We start from the raw sequence: 21,809 nt of genomic DNA, 5'->3' as shown, positions 1-21,809 counted from the left end.
TATAGTGGGTTACACTGATTGCTGTTTTTTTAATTGAGGTTGTGATAGTTTATAACCTTGTGAAATTTCAGGTGTACATTATTATTTGTCTGTCATCTTATAGGTGCACCCCTTCACCCTTTGTGCCCACCCCCCACCCTCCTTCCTCCTGGTAACCGTTAATCTGCCCTCTTTGTCCATGTGTTTGTTTATCTTCCACATGTGAGTGCAATCATATATAGTTTGTCTTTCTCTGTCTGGCTTATTTTGCTTAACATAATACCCTCAAGGTCCATCCATGTTGTTGTGAATGAGAAGATTTTTGTCATTTTTTATGGCCGAGTAGTATTCCATTGTATACATATACCATATCTTCTTTATCCAGTCACTGGGTGCTTAGGTTGCTTCCACATCTTGGCTATTGTGAATAATGCTGCAATGAACATAGGGGTGCCTAAGTCTCTGAATTGCTCATTTCACGTTCTTTGGATGGATACCCAGTAGTGGGATGGCTGGGTCATATGGTATTTCTATGTTTAATTTTTTTGAGAAATCTCCATACTGTTTTCCATAATGGCTGCACCAGTTTGCATTCCCACCAGCAGTGTATGAGGGTTCCTTTTTTTCCATAACCTCTCCAACATTTGTTATTTTTTGTCTTGGTTATTATAGCTATTCTAACGGATGTAAGGTGATATCTTAGTGTAGTTTTGATTTGCATTTCCCTGATGATCAGTCATGATGAGCACACTGATTGATTTTTAGTGTTGAACCAGCCTTGCATTCCTGGGACAAACTGTATTTGGTTGTGGTGTATTTTCCTTTTTGTATATTTTAGATTAGATTTGGTAATATTTTGTTGAGGTGTTTTACTTCTGTGTTCATGAGGGGTATTATCTGTAATTATATTTACTTGTAATGGTTTTGATATCAGGGGAATGGTGACCTCATAAAATAAGTTGGAAACTGTTTCCTTCTCTTTTGTTTTCTGGAAAATAATTATATAAAATTGGTATTCTTTCTTTCTTAAATGTTCGTTAGAATTTTCCAAGGAAAATTCTGGATCTGCTTTGTTAGAGATTTTTAACTACAGATTTAATTTCTTTAATAAATTTACGACTATTCAGGTTATTTCTTCTTGAGTGAACTTTGTTAGTTTGTGATTTTCAAGGAATTTGTCCATTCATCTAAGTTGTAGAATTTATGGGCATACAGTTGCTCCTCACTCCCTCTGAGTCTTCCACTGCCTCAAGGATCTGTAATGACGTGCCCTCTTTTATTCCTGATTCTGATAGTTTGTCTTTTCTTTTTTTCAGTCAGTCTGATTATAGCTTTATTGATTTTATTAATCTTTTAAAGAACCAGCTTTGGTTTCATTGACTTTTTAAAAAAATTTTGTCAGTTTTCCATTTAATTGATTTGTGATCTGTTATTTTTTTCCTTCTGCTTCCTTTGGCTCTGATTTCTCATTCTTCTTCTAGTTTCTTAAGGTGAATACTTAGATTATTGATTTGAATCTTTTCTTCTTTTCCAATATAAGCATTTAATAGTATAAATTTACGTCTCAACTCTTTTTAGCTGTAGAGCACAAATTTTGATATATTTTATTTGCATTTTTGTTCAGTACAAAATATTTTCTGATTTTGTGTATTTTTATATTCTTTGCAATGTGACTTCCTCTTTTATTCATGTTATTTAGAAGTATATTGTTTAATTCCCAAATATGTGGGAATTTTCCAAATATCTTCCTATAATTGATTTCTAGTTTAATTCTATTATATTGGAGAATATACTTTGTATGATTTCACTTCTAAATTTGTCAGAGATAGGTCAGAATATGCACTATCTTGACGAATGTTCTTTGTGTGTGTTAAAAAGAGTAGGATTTAGATTAGTTTTGTTTTTTTCTGTTAATGTTAGGTAGAGTGTTCTGTAAATGTGGGTTAGGTTAAGTTGATTGCAGTATTGTTTAGGTATTCTTCATCCTTGCTCATTATCTGTTCGTTCTATCAGTTATTGAGAGGGGAATGTTGAAGTCTCCAAATGTAATTGTGGGTTTGTCTATTTCTCCTTCCAGCATTCTTGGTTTTTGCTTCATATATTTGGAAGTCTTAATGTTAGATGTGGCATACTCATTTAGAATTGTTTTATCTTTTGGGGGAGATGTCCCTTTTATCATGTTATGTTGCACTTTATCCCTAGTGTAGTATTCCTTGTTCTGAAACCTACTTTGTCTGATATATTAATTTGGTCACCCTGGCTTTATTTTGAAAGTGCTTGCATGGTATACTTTTTCCATTTACTCTATGTCATTATATTTAGAGTGGGTTTCTTGTACACAGCATAGCGTTGGGTCTTGTTTTTCATTCTGATTTTACCATCTCTTTTAATCGGTATACAGTCATGTATCGCTTAGCAATGGGGATACGTTCTGAGAAATGCGTTGTTAGGTGTTTTCATCATTGTGCAAACATCATAGAGTGCTCTTTGACAAACCTAGACAGTATAGCCTACTACACACCTAGGCTATATGGTACTAATCTTCTGGGACCGCAGTCATATACGTGGTCTGTTGTTGACCAAAACATCGTTATGTAGTGCATGACTGTATTTAGACCATTTTCCTTTAATATAATTATTGATGTAGTTGAATTTAGGTCTACCATTTAATCATTTGTTTTCTATTTATCCTCTCTGTTTTTATTCCTCTATTTCCTCTCTCCTGCCTTCTCCTCTCCTTCTTTGGATCATTTTAAATTTTTTTAGTATTTCATTTTAATTCATTTATTGTCCTTTTTTTTGAGGAAGATTAGCCCTGAGCTAACTACTGCCAATCCTCCTCTTTTTGCTGAGGAAGACTGGCCCTGAGCTAACATCCATGCCCATCTTCTTCTGCTTTATACGTGGGATGCCTACCACAGCGTGGCTTTTGCCAAGTGGTGCCATGTCCACACCCGGCATCCGAACCAGCAAACCCTGGGCCTCTGAGAAGCGGAACATGCAAACTTAACCGCTGTGCCACTGGGCCAGCCCCTCTATTGTCCTTTTTGTGTGTATCTCTTTGTATTTTTTTTAATGGTTTCACTATTACAATAAACATACCTAACCTGAAGCAGTCTACTTTGAGGTAATATTTTGCCACTTTAAGTAGAATGTGGAGTCTGACAACCATATAGGTAACTTTACTCTCCCTCCTTTATGTTGTAGTTTTCATGTGTATTACATTTAACACCCTACAAGGCAATGTTCAGATTTTTGCTTTCAATAATCATACTTATTTTAAAGAACTTAAAAAGACAAAAATCGTCTATAATATTTACTCAGGTGTTTATCATTTCTTTTGCTTTTCCTTTGTTCCTAAAGTTCCAGGTTTCCCTCTGGTATTATTTTTCTTCAGCCTGAAGAACTTTCTTTAGCATTTCTTTTAGAGCCAGTCTTTTGGCAACAAATGCTGTTAGTTTTCCCTGATGTGAGAATGCCTTTATTTCACTATCATTCCTCAACAATATTTTTGCTGGATATAGAATTCTAGGTTGGAACTTCAGTTCCTTTTAACACTTTAAAGATACTGTTCCACTGTCTTCTGGCCTCTGATTTCTGATGAGATATCTCTAATTATTTGTGTCATTCTATATATGGTATTTCATTTTTGTCTGACTGCTTTCAAGATTTTCTTTTATCTTTGGTTTTCAGTGATTGAATAATGGCATGGCTTTCTTTGAGTTTACCCTTTTTGTGGTTAGCTGAGCTTCTTGGATCTGTAAATTCTTATCTTTCTCCAAATTTGGAGTTTTTAGTCATTATTTCTTGCATATTTTTCTGTATTTATGTCTCATCTTCTTCTGGGACTCCAGTGACACACACTTAGACCTTTTGATATTTTTCTCACCTGGCTTTAAGGCTCTGTTCATTTTGTTTGATTGATTCTCTTTGTGCTTCAGATGAGGTCATTTCCATCTTCAAGTTCACTGACTTTTCCCTCTGTCATATCCATTTTGATATTGATCCCATCCAGTGAATTTTTAATTTCAGATACTTTATTTGCAATTCTAAAATTTCTATTTAGTTCTTTTTTTAGTTTGTATTTCAATTCTTTCAATAGTGTTTACCTTCGTCTCGTGGAGCATAGTTATAACAGTTGCTATAAACTCTCTGACTGATAATTCTAATATCTGGTTCATCTTGATTGGCATCTGTTGGTTGTTTTTTCCCTTGACAATTGATCACATTTTCCTGTTCCATTGTAAGCCAACTAATTTTGGATCCTGGACATTTTGACTACTGTGTTCTGAGAGTCTGGGTCCTATTAAAATCCTCTGGAGAATTTTTTTGTTTTTTTAAAGCATGTAATCAGCCAGGATAGATTCAGACCATAGATCTGTTTGACCTCCTTTGAGTGACAATGTCAGTAAAGTTTTCAAAGCCGTGGCTGTGCCGCCTGGAGTCTGTCTTGTGCAGGTGAGGTGCGGCTAAGACTGTGCCTGTTTGTGCACAGTGTCCGGGGATCCCCTCTCCAGCTCCTGAGCTGCAGTGAGGAGGGTCCCTTTTCCCAGTTCTTTGACCAGCTAAATGAGGTTTCTGTCAGGTTTTTGCTTATGTGCCCTCTACAAAGTTCCCCAAACGGGACTCATCTTATGTCCAAACCAGGAGAGAAAAGAGGGGAGAAAAAGTAACAGGAAATCACCACTATGTGGCTTGCTTCTTCAAGTTTTATTTCCCCAGTCTGCTTGCTGTTGTTTACTTTTCAGAGTCCTCCGGTTGCTGTTTTTTGTATTTTGTCCAAAGTTTTTAGTTGTAATCACGGGGAGAGAGAAGTTATAGTGGACTTACACCATATTGACCGATCACATTTTGTTTTTAATTGGCACTTAAAAGTATAGATAAATAGTGAATATTTGTGGCTTAAATAGGTTATGGCCCTTTATTTTCTGTTGGAAAAAGTTATTTGTTATTTAAAATACCAGATTCAAGAACCTTGCTAATTTTAAATGTGGAGGAATATAAAGCATCTCTTTTGGACAAACAAAACATTAACAATGATCATTCTACCTTTATTATTCACTTGGCTGACACAGCTGATTAAAATACACACAGACAAACACGTACCTTTTCAAAGAAAAAGTGCTGTGAATAAGCTTTGAAGTAACTGATATCTGTCTTGTTCTGAAATTGGTAAAATAAAACTTGATCTTTTAAAACTTGTGAAATATTTGCTTCAATAGCTGCCTCTTTGAATGAAGAATGTAGAAAGGAATAATAAATTCTATCAGTACCTTTATTTAAATTATGAGTTATGCTTTCTGAATTTATTATGGCTTTTACTTTGAAAAACGTGAAATTTTGATTAATGTTTAGTGATTCATTCACATAAAGAAGTAAATTTAGTGATTTTATTTACATAAAGATTAATTCCTGGTTAAATCACTTAGGCAGATATAAGTATGTTGAAGTGAATTTTACTTTTATAAGATCTGTTGATTTATAGTTACACATATTAATTAATAAACATAATAAATTTTGAAATGCTTATAAAGAGACTAGGAAATTGTGTCCATTGTATGCCTTTATGATTTTATTATAAAAAGGTAATCTTAGAAGTACATTTAATTTTTGTGCAGAAGAACCATTTAGAATGGTTTGTTGCAGCATCCGTGTATAAAATCTGTTTGTAAATTAAAGTGGCAAATTGGACCTTGGGGTTGTATTCTTTATTGACTTTTTTGTCCAAAATGTCACAGAAGTAGGAAGGTGATTACAGTTAGCATTTGAAGTGTCTTTCGTCTTTCTATGTAATGGCGTTTGGATCTTTGCTTCACATTTGGGCTGTGTTGTCCTCCCTCCATTAAACTTTGTGTGAGTTTTGTGGCTTGGATTAAGGAGAAAATTGAGTTTTAAAAATGGCAGACTTGGGTCCATTTTGAGATGGTTTAAAATTTATCATTAGCTGTTAGAATTGGACATTTTAGTAATTTTTATAAGTTTACTTTTCTCCCTTTAAATTAGGTGCTCTGTGGATGTGTATAGTTTTAAATCCCCACTGCAAGTTGGAGCAGAAGGCCAGTTGGCTAAAACAGCTGAAAAAGTGGAACAGTGTTGACGTCTGTCCATGGGAAGATGGAAATCACGGCAGTGAATTACCCAACTTAACCAACGCTCTGCCTCAGGGTGCAAATGCCAACCAAGGTGAGTCCACAGTCACATGCTGCTCACTTTATGCTCATGTATCTTTATAAGAGTAACTTACAATATATGTAGGAAAATTATTTTACCCACTTAAGAACTTACTGTAACTCAGGACTTAATAAGTTTGTTTTTTTTTTTTAAAGATTTTATTTTTTTCCTTTTTCTCCCCAAAGCCCCCCAGTACATAGTTGTATGTTCTTTGTTGTGGGTCCTTCTAGTTGTGGCATGTGGGACGCTGCCTCAGCGTGGTTTGATGAGCAGTGCCATGTCCGCGCCCAGGATTGGAACCAATGAAACACTGGGCTGCCTGCAGCGGAGCGCGCGAACTTAACCACTCGGCCACGGGGCCAGCCCCAGGACTTAATAAGTTTTGACTGTGAATGTGTGTGTGTGTTTTAATTTCTACCTGAGCCCTTTGTATGCTTCTTTTCATATTCTCAGAATACAGATGGATATAATACTTATTTGTATTAGTATGTGTTAGTATGGCCAATTATTTAGTTTGAGTATTTTTTTAATTTAAAAATCATGGACTGAAGTGGTAATATATTACTTTGTAGAACAAAATATTGAAAGGTGTGAGTAGCTGTGTGTTTTTATCTCTGTTTGTCAGTTCATATTTGGGCTACCGTTGTAATTTAATCAGTTGAAAATCCTTAGTTGTAGAATGTAGCAAGTAGACAGTTTACGGCTGGGCTGTAGGAGCATGGGATGCTATTGATTTGGACCAGGAAAATTCTTCATGGTGCAGGATTGTCTAGCATATTTATTCCCACCTACTATACGCTATTATTGCCCTCCAGCCTTTGGGACAACTAAGAAATGGTCCCAGACATTTCCAAATGTCCTCTTAAGAACCTCTCTCTCTCATTTCTATCCTCTTATTTTCAGCTTCTCTCTCATTGGATCTGCCCATTTAGCTCAAATCCCTCTCATCTTTAAAAAAATCTTGTTTCCGTGGCCTCATTTTCCCCTCAAGCTACTGAAGAATTTTCTCCTCTCTTTCAGAACCAAATCTTTAACGTAGTTAATTCTTGCAAATAGAAATTTATTTCATGGGGCTGGCCTGATGGCGTAGTGGTTAAGTTTGTGTTAAGCTCTGCTTCAGTTGTCCAGGTTTTGCAGGTTTGGATTCCGGACACAGACCTAGCGCCTCTCATCAAGGCACACTGTGGTGGCATCCCACATAAAATAGAGGAAGATTGGCACAGATGTTAGTTCAGTGATAATCTTTCTCAAGCAAAAAGAGGAAGATTGGCAACAGATATTAGCTCAGGGCCAATCTTCCTCACCAAAATAAATAAATAAATAATTTTTTTTCATTCATTAATTCATGTCACTATGTTTGTGTGACTTTTGTGCTGCTACTGCCTCCTTTCTTTCTTTCTTTTTTTTTGAGACGACTTGAAAGACTTTAAAGTTATTTGGGTGCAAGATGGGAGTTAAGTGACTCCAGAAGGATCCAAAATCAAGACACTAATTCTGTACGTGCTGGCTCCATTTGGAGCTGGTACTCCTAGAAAGAACTGGACAGTGTGCCGTCTGTGATTGTCATGTTTGCGTAGTGTTTTCAGTCTCTATGAAGGAATAAAATGATATGTATTACTCCAGAGGGATTTGTCCAATCAAAAAGGAGTTTTAGGTCTTGGGAAAGATGATTGTCTGGCTCTGCTTTGTCTAGAGATATTTGCCTTGGGAATTCAGTATTTGAAATCTGTCACATCTTTATTGCACTTGATGGTTTTATTTAATAACTTCAAAGAAAATAAATGTACCCCTTGTACCCCGTAATTTTTCCAGAAGCTCAAAATTTTCACGTTTAACAATTCAATGTTTATTCTCTTCCATTGCTGGGAAAAGGTATGCCTCCATCTTCATAGGCAATATCTTTAATCTCCTTCTACTTAGTTATATTTGGAGGTTTCTCTGCATTTCACTCCCCACCTGCTTTTTGGGAATGCTATCCTAACATTTTACACTTTACTTTCCGTTTAGTTCTTTCTCCTTGGTTAAACACGAATATTCCGTAGGCTTTAGAAAGCCTTTAAGAAGTGATCCAGCCTCCAGATGAAACAGTTCATTTCATTTGTGGTTTGACACAGAGGTGTGAAGTCAGGACCTAGTTTCTGAGGGCAGTGTTTATCGTTGTTACGCCTAAAGGCACCAGGGCTCCTGCTCTTTAGCAGAACACTCACATCCTCCAGAAGAGCTGTCCAAAGGGACATTTCTTCAGAGGGGCTCTGGTGCTGAGCCCACAGTGCTTCTGCTGGGCTGCTGAGCAGGCTTGCTAGGGGAGAGCCTGTGGTAGCCAGCAGAGCCCGTGGCCATGCCACTGCCGCTGAGCGGAGTGTGCACAGGGTACAGGCCATGGGCGGAACTGCATGTGTTTGCACATTGGAGTGAATGTGAAGGGCAAATCGGGCCCTGTCTTTGCTGAGATTATTTGTTAGAATCAATTAACGACAACTTTAGAATCTACACCCTTAGAAAGAGTAGTAGTTTTTTTTTTTAATATACCAGAATGATGACCAAATTTTTAGGTAAAAGAACTAATAATTCCCCCTTTTTACTTTTCTGAATTTCCCAAATTTTCTTTAATCAGCATGTATTAATATTATATATACTTTATTAAAAATTTTTTGCAAATTTTTATATCATTTAAAAATATTTGGTTAAGATAGTCTGTTTCTCTTTTTTCCATCTTACTGCAAAAATCAAAAACCACAGACATCTAAGATAAAAATGGATCATAATTTTGACACCTAATCAAACCAGTTTTTTATTTGTCTATCTTTTTAGTCATTGTCTATGTACATAATCTTTTTCTTATGTCTCTTATCTTATTATAGACCTTTATATCTTACATTTTCATTTAAAGCTTAATTTCATTGGTGTTTAGTCTTTTTGTTACAATTGGTTTTATTGGTCTCTTAGAGCTCACTGCTGTTGAAAGCCTGATGTGTGTCCTGCACCTTTCTCTGTGTTCGTACAAGCACATACGAACATGGGGAAGTTAAGGTTTTTCTTTTTTACATGGAATCATACTCTATAGCTTGCTTTTATTATTGATACCAGGGTGAGCCACATTGACAGGTAGAGCTCTAACTCTTTCTTTTAATACATGCATAGTACTAAGGTGCTCTTTTAAAGTCTCCTTTCAGTTTTAAAAATTTTGTTTCTATGATTTGAGCTAAACAAAGTAAATGAAACGACAAAGCCACTTACTGATACTTGTGTGAGATTTGGAGTTTGGAGTATTTGATCGCTTGACTACAAGAGGTCATAGAGCCAGTTTCTCGTTGGGTAGGGGTATATGTATTCTGCTCAGCAGAAAGCCCTGATAGGTTCAGAATTCCCTTAAATGTAGGGCTCACTCTTCCCATTTGCTAGGTGTACATCTCTCTGCTGCTAGCAAGGAACCTGGGCAGGACTATAGCGTCAGTTTTTATGTCTCTCAAATGATCTGTCATCCATGCATTTGGATACGTGTGCCATTCAAATACACGTATCTAAGTTGACCTGAGACCAAGCTGAAGGAGTGTCTGTTTCTGGGAAAGACCTGTCGAAAGCCTTTTGAACAGCTGAAATAGCTGACTTTGGAGTGAAGTTATCTGTATTTTGATCCTGACTGCTGTTGCCTGGCTGTGTGACCTTGGCAAGTCACTTTGTTTCTCTGGATTTTCAGTTCCACCAGCAGTTAGAGGAGTTGGACTGGATGAGTTGTCAGAGCTCTTCTTCTCCATTCAGGGTTTTTTTGTTTTAATGATTTCCTTTGTGTTTGTGCTTAGTCAAAGCTCCAGTGACAGGAAGATGAAACTTTATCAACTAAGGAAGCTCTAGGTTTTCCTTCCCATTTAGTTAAGTGTCGGAACAGTGAGTGGTGATACTTGAGCTAAGTTAAAGTACACGTAGGTAAGAGTAGTTTGTGACCCTGATTTTCAGCTGAGGCTCGCTCAGGGTTGTGCCACAGTTGAAGGTAAGTCTGGAGTGGGGACCCGAAGGGTGGGAGTGCAGGTAGAATTTGCACCATGTTATCCAGAGGAACTGCATAAGGCCAGGCGTTGGAGTGAGAATATCCTTTATTCCCCAAACATTTCTTTTCTTCGTCAGGTCCTGAAACTTGAACCTCTTCGGAGTGTGTGCTTCTGCTCTTTTGTGATGCCCCAGCATACACTATGCTGGGGACATCACACCAGTCATGGAACCTGCCCAGGAGTCAGGAGGCAGCCTGTAGGGGCAAGGTAAGTGCGCTGGTTTGTTTTGTAGCTATGTTGTGTGGCTTTGTGAAATGTTAAATATATGCATTTATGCCCTTTGGGATATAAAGTGGCATTTAATCATTATATCCCAAGAAGCATAATAGTTTTAATTGTGCAAAACCGCACAATATAGTTAAAAAATACAACCAAAAGCACAACCCTCTTGCATATCTTTAAAGGCTGATTGCGTCTTCCTGAAAGGTTCCATGGCTGGTGTTGCATCTCTTGCATAGTGTTTGTGAGAGCTGTCGATCCCATCAGGGCAGCCCACCACGGCACCTCAGAAGTGGGGAGCAGTGAGTTTTCTTGTGACTTTTGTGCCGAGTGCCTCCTTTGAGTGTATTTGGCATGGAAACTAGACTTGACAATTCTTTTTCAGGATGCCTTTAACCTTAGCTTTGATGGCTGCAGAGTGTTTGTGTTTGATAAAACAAGTGAGCGAATGGTGGCTCTTTGGGCTGACTTACCTCCTAGTCCTTAGGACATGAGAGTATTCACCCTTCATCCTTCTGCTTAGGGGGTGCAGGACAATGTGTGTGGATGTGTTCATGAACATCTGGCCACAGAATGGTATGACTGAGTTATTCACATGTGAATAATAGCTGACACGGCTTTCTGAATTGTGGAAAAAACAGATTCATCGAACAGGCCACATCGGACAGTGTTCACCCGAGCCATTGAGGCATGCGATCTCCACTGGCAGGATAGCCACTTGCAGCACATTATCAGCAGTGACCTATACACCAACTACTGTTACCATGACGACACTGAAAACTCCCTCTTTGACTCCCGCGGGTGGCCCCTCTGGCATGGTAAGTGGCCAAACCGGAAAGACATTTCCATGACTTACTTCTTTGTTTAGTTTCTATAGCATTACTGGAGTGGGAGGTAGAGAGTTGAGGTATTCAATGGGAGATGAATGAATGCTTGGCAATAGGAGCTGAGTTTTTCATTCAAATCCAAGTTCAGAAATGGTTTCTTGGGTCTTTTTAATAATATTTTGGGGGAAAACATCTTACTATTAAATACTGTTTTTATAGATACATCTAACAATGGCAACTTTCCCCCGTTAATTTTCTGTTTTAGAACATGTTCCTACAGCCTGTGCAAGAGTGGACGCGTTACGTTCTCATGGGTACCCCAGAGAAGCACTGAGACTAGCAATAGCTATTGTTAACACATTAAGACGGCAGCAACAGAAACAGTTGGAAATGTTCCGAACTCAAAAAAAAGGTGAATGTGAAGGAGTTTGTTTCCGTTAGAATGGGATTCTTGGTGATGACGTCACTAGGGTTTTTGTGCTCTTTGGAGAGAGATGGCTTTTAACAGTGGAGCGACAGAGATGGCTTTACTCACCGCTCATTTGAAATATTTAATAGCTGATTTGTAAGAAATTTTAGGCATTTTTTTTCCTTGGTTGAATGTTGTAAGAAATAAGACTTTTTAAAAAAGTTCCTTAGTTTAGGTTACTTTTTTAAGGGGGAGAATTTTTTTGTTTGAGTAACTATTTAGTATGTCTGAATTATCGAAATGCAACTTAACCAAATATCTTATTTTGTGAAAATGCATTTTAATTCTAACAGTAAGGAATAGACTGCCTATGTTTGACTCCCAGCAGTAGGTCCGAGCTGGAGGCCTTGGGCAGTGACCTGCCCTCTCCATGATTGAGATTCCTCATCTGTGGAGGGGCTCAGTTGAGGACCTCTCTCAGAGTTGTTGAGAACATTGAACTAGTTAGTTGCTGTAAAGCACTTAAAGCAGGGCCTGGCAGAGTGTGTGAGCACTTTAACACTTTCTAGTTGTAATGATTTGTACATCAGGACAGGATATTTATTTAAAGTGATCAGAACAGAACTCCTAGATTTTTCAAATTCTGTAAATGACATTTGATGAGCCGTCAACTGACAGAACACATTTAACTTCTCTTTATCTCAGTTTATTAATCTTTTAGATTTTAAATAAGCATTACTGAGTAACAGTAATTGCAAAGGGGTTATATTAGATGCATAAGGCCCTGATCAAAAAAAGAAATATATATGCCTTTTCTGATTAATCCATACACTTCTTGTTAAGTTTGTTTTGTTTTCACTGTGGAATTTTATTTCTCATTCAGAGAGATAGTTTTAGTTGCTGTGGATTTTTTGGGTTATGTTTTTGTTTTTAATCTTGGTGATTATACACATATCTAGGGTACAGCTAAAAATGATCCAAAGTTGTTAAAATAGGCTGGAGGTTGGGGTGAGTGTTGTAACATTTAATACCTTCTATATTGGAAGTCTAATAAATGTTAACTTACATTATCATTTATATGATGAAAGAAAATTCCAAAGGTAGAATTTGAACCAAAGAAAGGGGGAGCTCGGCTGGGATTGGAACATAATATCCCCGATAATCATTACTTTGTCCACTTCTTCATGTTCTGCATATCATTGCTGGTTACCAGATGTGTTTACAAAATATGTTTACTTGGCCCTTTGGAAAATTTTTCTGAAATCTCCCTTCCCCTAAACATACAGATCTATGACCAAAAGGGATTTACTTTTGAAAAATATTGAGGCAAACAGAGAAGTGAAGCACTTTTTATACTGCAAAAAGAGAGCTAGCTCACAATGATTATCTCATTTTTAAAAATCGTATCATAAAATTTACTAAGAAGTGTTTTTTCTTAAATGAGTTTAATAGAAATGTTGCAATATCTAAGAAATGCAGAGTGTAAAAAGTTCATGTAGGTAAGTTAGAAGGCATGTTGTTAGACTCCTTTGATTGTCTTTGAGGCCACTCTTAGACCCATTTCTCTTTTATCCTGCAAGCAGGATAAAATTAAATATTATTTACTTTTATTTCAGATTATTCTTAACTATTACTAGGATTACACATCAATACCTATATCTTTCCCTACTTTTTTTGATTTGTCCGTGTTTAAGAACAGGTTTTTCGTAGCTGTTACAATTCTAAATTGCCGTAACAGTTGTTATGTGGCCAAGATTGGTAAATGAAATATCTTGTACATTTTCAGTACTATTTGGCGTGATATGTCAGGTTTTTTTTTAACTTGAGATATAAGTGACATATAACATTGTTACTTTCAGTGTATAACGTAATGGTTTGATATTTATATATTTCAAAGTGATGATCACCACAATAACTCTAGTTAATATCTGTCACCACACATAGTTACATTTTCTTTTCTTGTGATGAGAGCTTTTAAGATCTCCTTTCTTAGCAACTTTCAAATGTCCTCTACAATATTATTAAGTACAGTCACTGTGCTATGCATTACATCCCCAGGACTTATTTGTTTTATAACAGGAAGCTTGTGCCTTTTGATCCTCTTCACCCATTTTGCCCATGCCCTGCCTCAGGCAACCACCAGTCTGTTCTCTCTCTAGGAGCTTGGGTTTTGTTGGCTTTTTTAGATTTCACATGTAAGTGAGATCATATGGTATTTGTCTTTCTCTGTCTTATTTCACTTAGCTTAGTTTGTTGATTGTGAAAAAAAGCGTACTCCTTTTTGGATATTTTTCTTCCATTTCTGTTTTTTCATCAATTTTTGTGTAAAAAGAAAGAGGAAATACCTCATGAAATTTTATCCTTATTTTCCATTACTTGACAATATAGTGTTTTATTTGTGTAAGCACACTTCCCTTCACCAAATATATATTTCGAAATGATATGTATATGTATCTATTTTCCCCCATCAAACATTTATATTTAGTTGTTCCCAAAGGTAATGCTCGTGTTCTTTTTTCATACCAGTTACATGAAAGCTGGTGACAGAAACCAAAGGGAAAGACCTTTCCAAGGAATCTAGGACCCAACTTGTATAAATTTTAATAGATTGTGCCAGGCCGTGCTTTATTTTTATGTACTGATAGTTGATAGTCCAAAACGGGAAGACTTCTAAAGGAATATTGGATTCATGGAATAACTGTTTAGCTATTTCCAAGCCAAATTTTTTCTTGTGTATTTTATATTATATAGAGTTTATTATATTTTCCTTTATGAAGGAACTACTATTATTTATTACCTTACTAAACAGATGTCAAATATTGCATTATTTACAATGGAATATATCTTAAAATATTTGCAGCTTTTTTCTCAGCACTCTGTAATTTAACTTAAGAACTTGAAAGTGCTAACGTTCTGTGAAGAAAATGAAAAGGCTATGTTTCATCCAAATTACATGTTACCTTCTGCTGTAGTTCCCCTTTGTGGCAAAGGTCCCCTCTTAAATGGCTTACAGATCCATGGTAAGGAGGACTTTCATAAGGTGAGAGGGGAGTAACTTAATGATACTCCTAGGGGGTCCAGTCTGGCTCAGGCTACAGCTGCCCTCTAGTCTCCAACTTAGACTGACTGAGAGCATCTTCTTAACACAGTCGTAGAGTTATCCACTGGTAACACCAGGGGGATTCCGTTAGACGTCCTCTCTAAGGCATCTGCTGGGAAGTGAGGGGGGTTACCCCTAGCTTCTCAGGTGAAAATGTAGAATCCGTTTTTCCTCAGACAACATAATTTAATAGTGTAAGTAGTGATGTTAACCCAGTATCCTGGACACATGAATTAAAACAGATGTTTGGGAGCTGTCCTGGGAAGTTAGTACCTTTTATACTGATTTATAGATGAACCTTTAGAACTCCAAAGAGTTCACAAGTTGGGGATTATATGTGCCTTTGTTTTTTAATTAAAGAGAAATTTCCAACTGAATTCAGTGTTAGTCAGGATGCTGCTATTAAGTGGTAAAGCCTTTCTTGCCTCTACTTCTCTCCATCTGTCAATTCCCTTTTCTTACACAGAGCTCCCGCATAAAAGCATAACCTCGATAACGAATCTGGAGGGCTGGGTTGGACACCCCCTGGACCCTGTGGGCACTCTTTTCAGCAGCCTTATGGAAGCCTGCCGCATTGATGACGAAAGCTTCCCTGGGTTCTCAGATTTTACAGGTAAAACCGTTGACTTTTGTCTCATGTGCTTATTTTCCTAAACCCTGAATGGTACTAGTCATTGTTTTTCTTTGCAGTTTGTTTTATGAATCCCTATGGTTAACGGTACCTACACTTAGCAAGAGAGCAGGGAAGTGGGCACGCCCGCATTTTCAGACCAGCTTCTACACACAGGGAGAGTCTTAGAGTCGATAGTTGGCAGCCTGTGTCAAGACTTGAAAAATATTTATTCCCTTCTAGTCAGTGATTCTGCATCTAAGAATTTATCTGCATTTATGACTATTTTCCAGCATAAAGGCATAAAATAAGGATGTGCATCATGTGGGAGGGAGGAAGGATGATTGTCCCTTTGCTGCTTCCATGGCTGGGTGAGCTCAGAGGGTTAATTATCTTACCTCTCCACAGTTTCTCCTGCGGTTGTTGCCTTCATGGATTATGAGTAACCCAGACTCTATCAGGAAGGGTGAAAGGGATGACTCTGAATTTGCTTTCCTTGGGAGTTTGCTGGTTGAAGTTTGTTAAAATTTCTAATAGAGACACCTTAACAGAAAGAAGAGAATGCTCAAAGAATCATTCCTCTTGTGATAACTGATGACTCTTTGATAGCAAAAAGGACCTTGAAATTGGGTTGCGTATGTTGTGTTTGCTACTCTTTTCATTATAAATTTTAACATTGTGATAAAAGTATGGAAACTTTTGTTTTTTTTAAGATTTTATTTTTTTAATTTTTTTCCCCAAAGCCCCCCAGTACATAGTTGTATATTCTTCGTTGTGGGTCCTTCTAGTTGTGGCATGTGGGACGCTGCCTCAGCGTGGTCTGATGAGCAGTGCCATGTCTGCCCCCAGGATTGGAACCAACGAAACACTGGGCCGCCTGCAGCGGAGCACGTGAACTTAACCACTCGGCCATGGGGCCAGCCCCTGGAAACTTTTTTTTTTAATGCCAGGCTTTAAAAAGTTGGTAACTATTACAGTGTAATTTTACTCTTGTTTAATTAAATTTTTTCACTCAAGTATTTTTAGTAGAACAGTCTTAGATTTATGGTTTTCTTTGGTGATTCATTTTCAATGGGAGCAAAATATTTGTAATACTCTATTTCTTAAAACATACACATTTAGCCATTCATGATCATTTTTAAAAAGAGATTGGAAAGCTATGCACTTTAACCTAAAACACATGTTTTCTGGCCTTCTTGGAATTAAGTCAATAACTCCTTTAATAGTACTGGGTAAAATAAATATTTGTACCTATCAGAGTACCTGCAAAAGTAGTTTCTGAACTCTGAATTCTTTTGTCACATTTTATAGAGAATATGGGACAGTGCAAGTCTCTGGAATACCAGCATCTCCCTGCACACAAATTCTTGGAAGAAGGGGAATCCTATTTAACGCTAGCTGTGGAGGTGGCCCTGATAGGGCTGGGACAGCAGCGCGTCATGCCTGATGGGCTGTACACACAAGAGAAGGTTTGCCGGAATGAGGAGCAGCTCATTGCCAAGCTTCAGGAAATTGAACTGGATGACACACTGGTGAAAATTTTTCGCAAGCAAGCAGTCTTCCTATTAGAAGGTAATTTGATAAAGAAGTTTTCGACTTGTTTAGCCTATTTTATTTAGGCACTAAGCTTTCTTACGTTGAGAGTACTGTATGAATGTATTTAATATGGTAATTATCCTGATTGGTATAGTCATTGAGTGTCATAGGCGTGTTCACCATCCAAAAAATAGTATTACTTAATAAAAAAGTACAAAAGTTTAGATCTGTACCATTTGATTTAGGTAGTCATGTAGGATAGCCTGTTAGAAATGTCACATTTAATGCCACAAGCTTTGAAAAGAACTTTTTATTCATGCTATGTTGTTCCTGAGATAAATTGCGAGTTTACTATTTAGTGAATTATTGCTGATAGCCATGTCCCTCTTTGCTTAATCAATTAAATAATAAAATGGAAATTGGTTGGCATTCCACTGAAATATTGGCTGTTACGTGACATCTGGGTTTTGAGTATGTCCTTTGCACACACAAACAATGGTCTGAAGGCTGCGGGAGTGAATTTCCATTGCACTGACTGATTACTTCAGAGAATTCATTAGGTCTAGATCCCCCCAGTTAAAAGTTTCATAGAATCTCTAAGGCAAAGTCTAATTTTCTTCTTTTTATAAGGTCAAGAGCTAAAAGACCTAAAAATTTTAATTGGCATTATTTAAAAAAATTTTTTTTTCTTGAAAAGAGTAAGTGTAATTGGTATGGTAACCTAATCTTTTGCACAAATGTAGGTGATGTCTGAAGGGTAAAATTGCTTCTCTCAAGTACGTGCGTGTTATTACTGTGGGCCTCTCTGTGACTGAGAGGCTCCCAAAGTGTGGCATCTTCATCTTATGTTCAGAACTGTTACCGATGGGGAAAGGATGCAGAGAAGACAGCATTTCAAAATCTCTTATTTGTCCAAAGCTAAAGATCTATTTGAAGGAACATATTTACATCAAATATATTATACATTTGTATGTTTTAGAAATGCATTTTAAAGGGAAAATGTTCTTCTTAATGACGTGCTTAATTTTGGTAAAAATTCCTAATAATTTTTTGAAGCACTCTCCTGAAGTTTTTTTTCCTTCTAAAGCTAGAAGCCTGTCTTGGCAAATTTCAGGTGATCTTGATTCTTTCATTCCTGTTTTCTTTGATATAAGCAGTTTTGTTAGCCACAAACTTTTATGCTGGCTCTTAGTACCTGATGTGATTTCACTTAACTGATGGATAGGAAGAGGGTGTGTGCTTTTCAAAGTCAATAGTGCCTGTTCTGTTTATCATTTGTTTTTTTAACTGTCTCCATGTTCATTACTCACAAATATTTTTTAACTTTGTCTGAGTCTGTGGTTAGTTCCTCCCCATGAGACGTTTCTGTGAGAACCGTGCCTGATAAGGAGCGTTGCTGACTCATCCCAGCCTCCTCTCCTTTCGCGACCCCACAAGGGCCCGCGGAGAGTGAGTGGGTGATGCAGGACAGGAAGCGGTCTGAGGGGAGCCAGGACCCGTTTCGGTGTGCTCCAGGAGATAAGCACCCCATGACTCAGTTGACTGCACTGGGGCACTAAGTTCTTCGTGCATTTTCACTCTGTGAATTTGAGGGGCAAACTGGTTAGCAGATTCCTGTGTCTGAAAAAGAGGAAGCAGTAACCCTGCACTGCTGCCTTATGTTAATCACTTCTGGACACAATATTGGGCTGTTGGGTCAATTGGCAGATTGGAAAAGCACTTTTGGGGAACCTAGTACCAAATCTCAGTTTTTCATTATTCAGTATCCTAGAGTTCAGGGATTACACTGATTACTAATCCACAGATAATTCTGTGATACCTGACTGAATGTTTTACTTGTTGGGAGGTATCGTAACAAAGTGTTGATTATGCATCCTGGCTTTCCCTGCATAGTAGAGAAAGGTAATTTGATGGTTTAAGGGAAACATTGGAAGGAAATAGAGGAGAAATGAATAACATGGATAACCTACAAGTTTGCTAGAATTAGTTCTTAAGTAAAATAGAGTTAGTGTCTTAGTCTGCTCAGGCTGCCATGACAGAATACCACAGACTGGGCAGCTCAAACAACAGATACTTACTTCTCACAGTTCTGGAGGCTGGGACTCCAAGATCAAGGTGCTGGCCAGTTTGATTTCTGGTGAGGGCCCTCTTCCTGGCTTGTGGATGGCTCTCTTCTCCCCTACCCTCAGGAGGCAGAGAGAGAGACAGCAAGAGCCAGTGAGCACTCAGGGCTCTCAGATGTCCTTTCATAGAAGGACGTTAATCTTACTGGATCAGGGCCCCACCGTGTGACCTCATTTAACCTTCCTTACCTCCACAAAGGCCGTGTCTCCACATACACTCACATTGGGAGTTGGGGCTTCAACATAAGAATTGGAGTGGTGATACAAACACTCAGTCCATAATAATAAATAATATGGCCTCATTATCTGAACTAAAGCTGGAACTCTCTAATGCTATATCAACTTTTGTAGGACATCAATCACTAAAACGTTTTTAAATGTCTAAAGACAGGAAAAAGATCAATAGATTTGGTAAAATTAGAAATCTAGGATGGATTTTAGTTTGCCTGGGTAAAAAAATAAGTTGTTTATTTGATTTTCAAAGTCCTTAAGAAGTGAACAATTAAAAAATACTAACCAAAAAATAAAACAATAAAATTTAAAAATAACCTCTATTAAAATGATCTAGAATGTGTCATGTTCCTACCCACTGCCCAGTTCAGTAACTTCTCTCACTGTTTCTTCTGAACTGTACTTCTTGCATTCTAAACTCTTTGCCAGGCTGATTTTTCTTGTGGAAAACAAACGTATTAGGTACTTTGAGCAATAGTGTCATGGTTCATAATTGTAGAAATCATGAAACAGATGTTACCTAAAGGTGACATGGAAACTAATATATTAAACATTTTACAGTAACTAAACCTCAAAGTACCTAAGTGGAAAGTAGTTGAACTAACCACTGTGGTTTCCTTTCACAATTTATTTTAAAGTCTGTACGCTCTTCTTAGGGCAGCATTCAGAGAGCACACAGAGGAGGGGAAGTCAGGCCTGCCACCAGGCCTGTCATAACTTAAATGAGTTTTGACAGCTGAAATAGAATTTTGCTTTTAAAATTGGTCTTTTTGGAGCCCAAAAAGTGGTAGATTTTCACTTCCTTTAATTTTTTTTTCGTTTGCCTACGGTGAGTATCAGATGGTTAACCAACTTTTCTTTCATTAATCCTTTCTGTGAATTATCATCCATTTCTGCTTATTAGTAACGACAATGTTTAAAGTCTTTGCATTGGAATTTGTGGTTCAGAATCCCCACCCCTCCCCACTGAAGCAGGGCACTCTTTTCTGGAAACCTGGCTTGTCTGGGCCCCTCAGACTGATCGGGTCTAGGGGCGGTTTCCACAGTTAAGCTGCAGAGTCATCTGTGCATTTGAAAATCTGGATGCTCACATATCACATGTTGAGAGAGGATGTTTTCTTGAATTCGGTGAGGTTTTATGCTTCATCGGGTTTCTTTCTCTGAAGCAGTTACAATGTGAGAGAGCTCTGCCCTTGCTTCTGTGATTCTCGTTTTAGCTGTGTACCGTTGGGGGGTTGTTCCTGAACTGAAGTTGATACTAGATACCATACCCTGTAGAATCATTTTTGACTAAGAATTGTATTCCTTTCTACTGTGTCACTTAGATTACATTCTTAACTAGATTAGCTTGTATATGTTATAACTTTGCATAAAAATTTTAAAATATACTTTACAAGAAGTTTCAGTTCCTTTTTTAGGAATGTAAAATGTGTATGCTCTCTTCCCACAGCCGGACCGTATAGTGGTTTAGGCGAAATAATCCATCGGGAGAGCGTTCCAATGCACACATTTGCCAAGTATCTCTTCACCTCTCTCCTACCTCATGATGCTGAATTGGCATACAAAATCGCACTGAGAGCAATGCGGTACGTATCCACAGCCCAGCGGGCCACGGTGATCCAAGTTCCCCGCTGGGAAAAATGGCCGTTAACTGACTTGTCATTCATTCATGTTTCTTGTAGGCAGCAGAAAAGCTGAAGAGACTATTTCTTTATGCTTCTTGGATTGTTGTGGTTGTGGTTTGTTTGTTGGCTTGTTTTAAAGTAAGGGAAGAATTGTATCATTTACTGCTGTCATACTCATGCTCATGGTGGCTTTTTCCTACTTTTTTTTGAAGCTAGAATTTGGGAATAGAAAATAATTTCAGGCCAAGTTTAACCACAGGCAGCAAAGTTGGAACCTTCCTAAATAATTAATTGTTTTGAAAAATTAGATTTTTGCAACAAGTGGTAATTAATAAGTATACCTGACTGACTGTAATAATTGAGGGGTCCCTTCGCAGCTGCTGTCCTTCCCCGTTCCATCAATAGTACAGGAAGGCCATCATCTCACTGGAGGGAGAGAGAAGCCGGCACCTATATCGGGTGTTGGAGGCATCGCGCTTACGGGTCTCCTAGGATCTGCCCACCTCAGCTCTGACTGCTTCCAGCCCCTCCGCAGCCCCTCCTTTTCAGTAATAACGTTAGAATACGTTGTTCTCTGCCACTCACCTTTCTGTTTTCACTTTCCTTTTTAAAGTCAATTCGCCAAATTATTTTTTATCATGAACTTGTTCTAGGTAAATATTTTTTGATGAATTCAAGATTATGTTTTTCAATCTTATATGTAGCCTATTAAACTTTAAGAAGCTGAAAGGAATATCCACCTTTCTTAACACATGAGCTTTTCCTTTTTTTCTAAATTAAAACACTCCTATGTTAAAATACAGATTAGAGCCTGTTATAGTCACCTAAAGACAAGCCATGTCCCCACCTACAAGCTTGGGGTGCTGGAGAATAGTTTGATTCCATAGAAGCTTTTCCTCAGAGTCTATGTCTGCAACCAGTGTAGTAGACTCA

At 37.7% G+C, this 21,809-nt stretch overlaps 1 protein-coding gene across 1 annotated transcript in view; it reads left to right on the top strand.

Annotated features, from left to right (window-relative positions):
- The window catches only part of ZSWIM6 (zinc finger SWIM-type containing 6), a 184,986-nt gene that overhangs the window by 153,569 nt on the left and 9,608 nt on the right, over positions 1-21,809 (top strand). The window contains exons 5-10 of the mRNA XM_070587511.1: positions 5,983-6,162; positions 11,057-11,233; positions 11,508-11,654; positions 15,218-15,364; positions 16,673-16,933; positions 20,702-20,837. Coding sequence (XP_070443612.1) covers positions 5,983-6,162; positions 11,057-11,233; positions 11,508-11,654; positions 15,218-15,364; positions 16,673-16,933; positions 20,702-20,837 — 1,048 coding nt within the window. The remainder of the gene's footprint in view (positions 1-5,982; positions 6,163-11,056; positions 11,234-11,507; positions 11,655-15,217; positions 15,365-16,672; positions 16,934-20,701; positions 20,838-21,809) is intronic.

Source organism: Equus przewalskii, chromosome 20 (genome assembly GCF_037783145.1).
Source record: "Equus przewalskii isolate Varuska chromosome 20, EquPr2, whole genome shotgun sequence".
NCBI lineage: Eukaryota > Metazoa > Chordata > Mammalia > Perissodactyla > Equidae > Equus > Equus przewalskii.
This window is presented reverse-complemented; position numbering and strand designations above follow the sequence as displayed.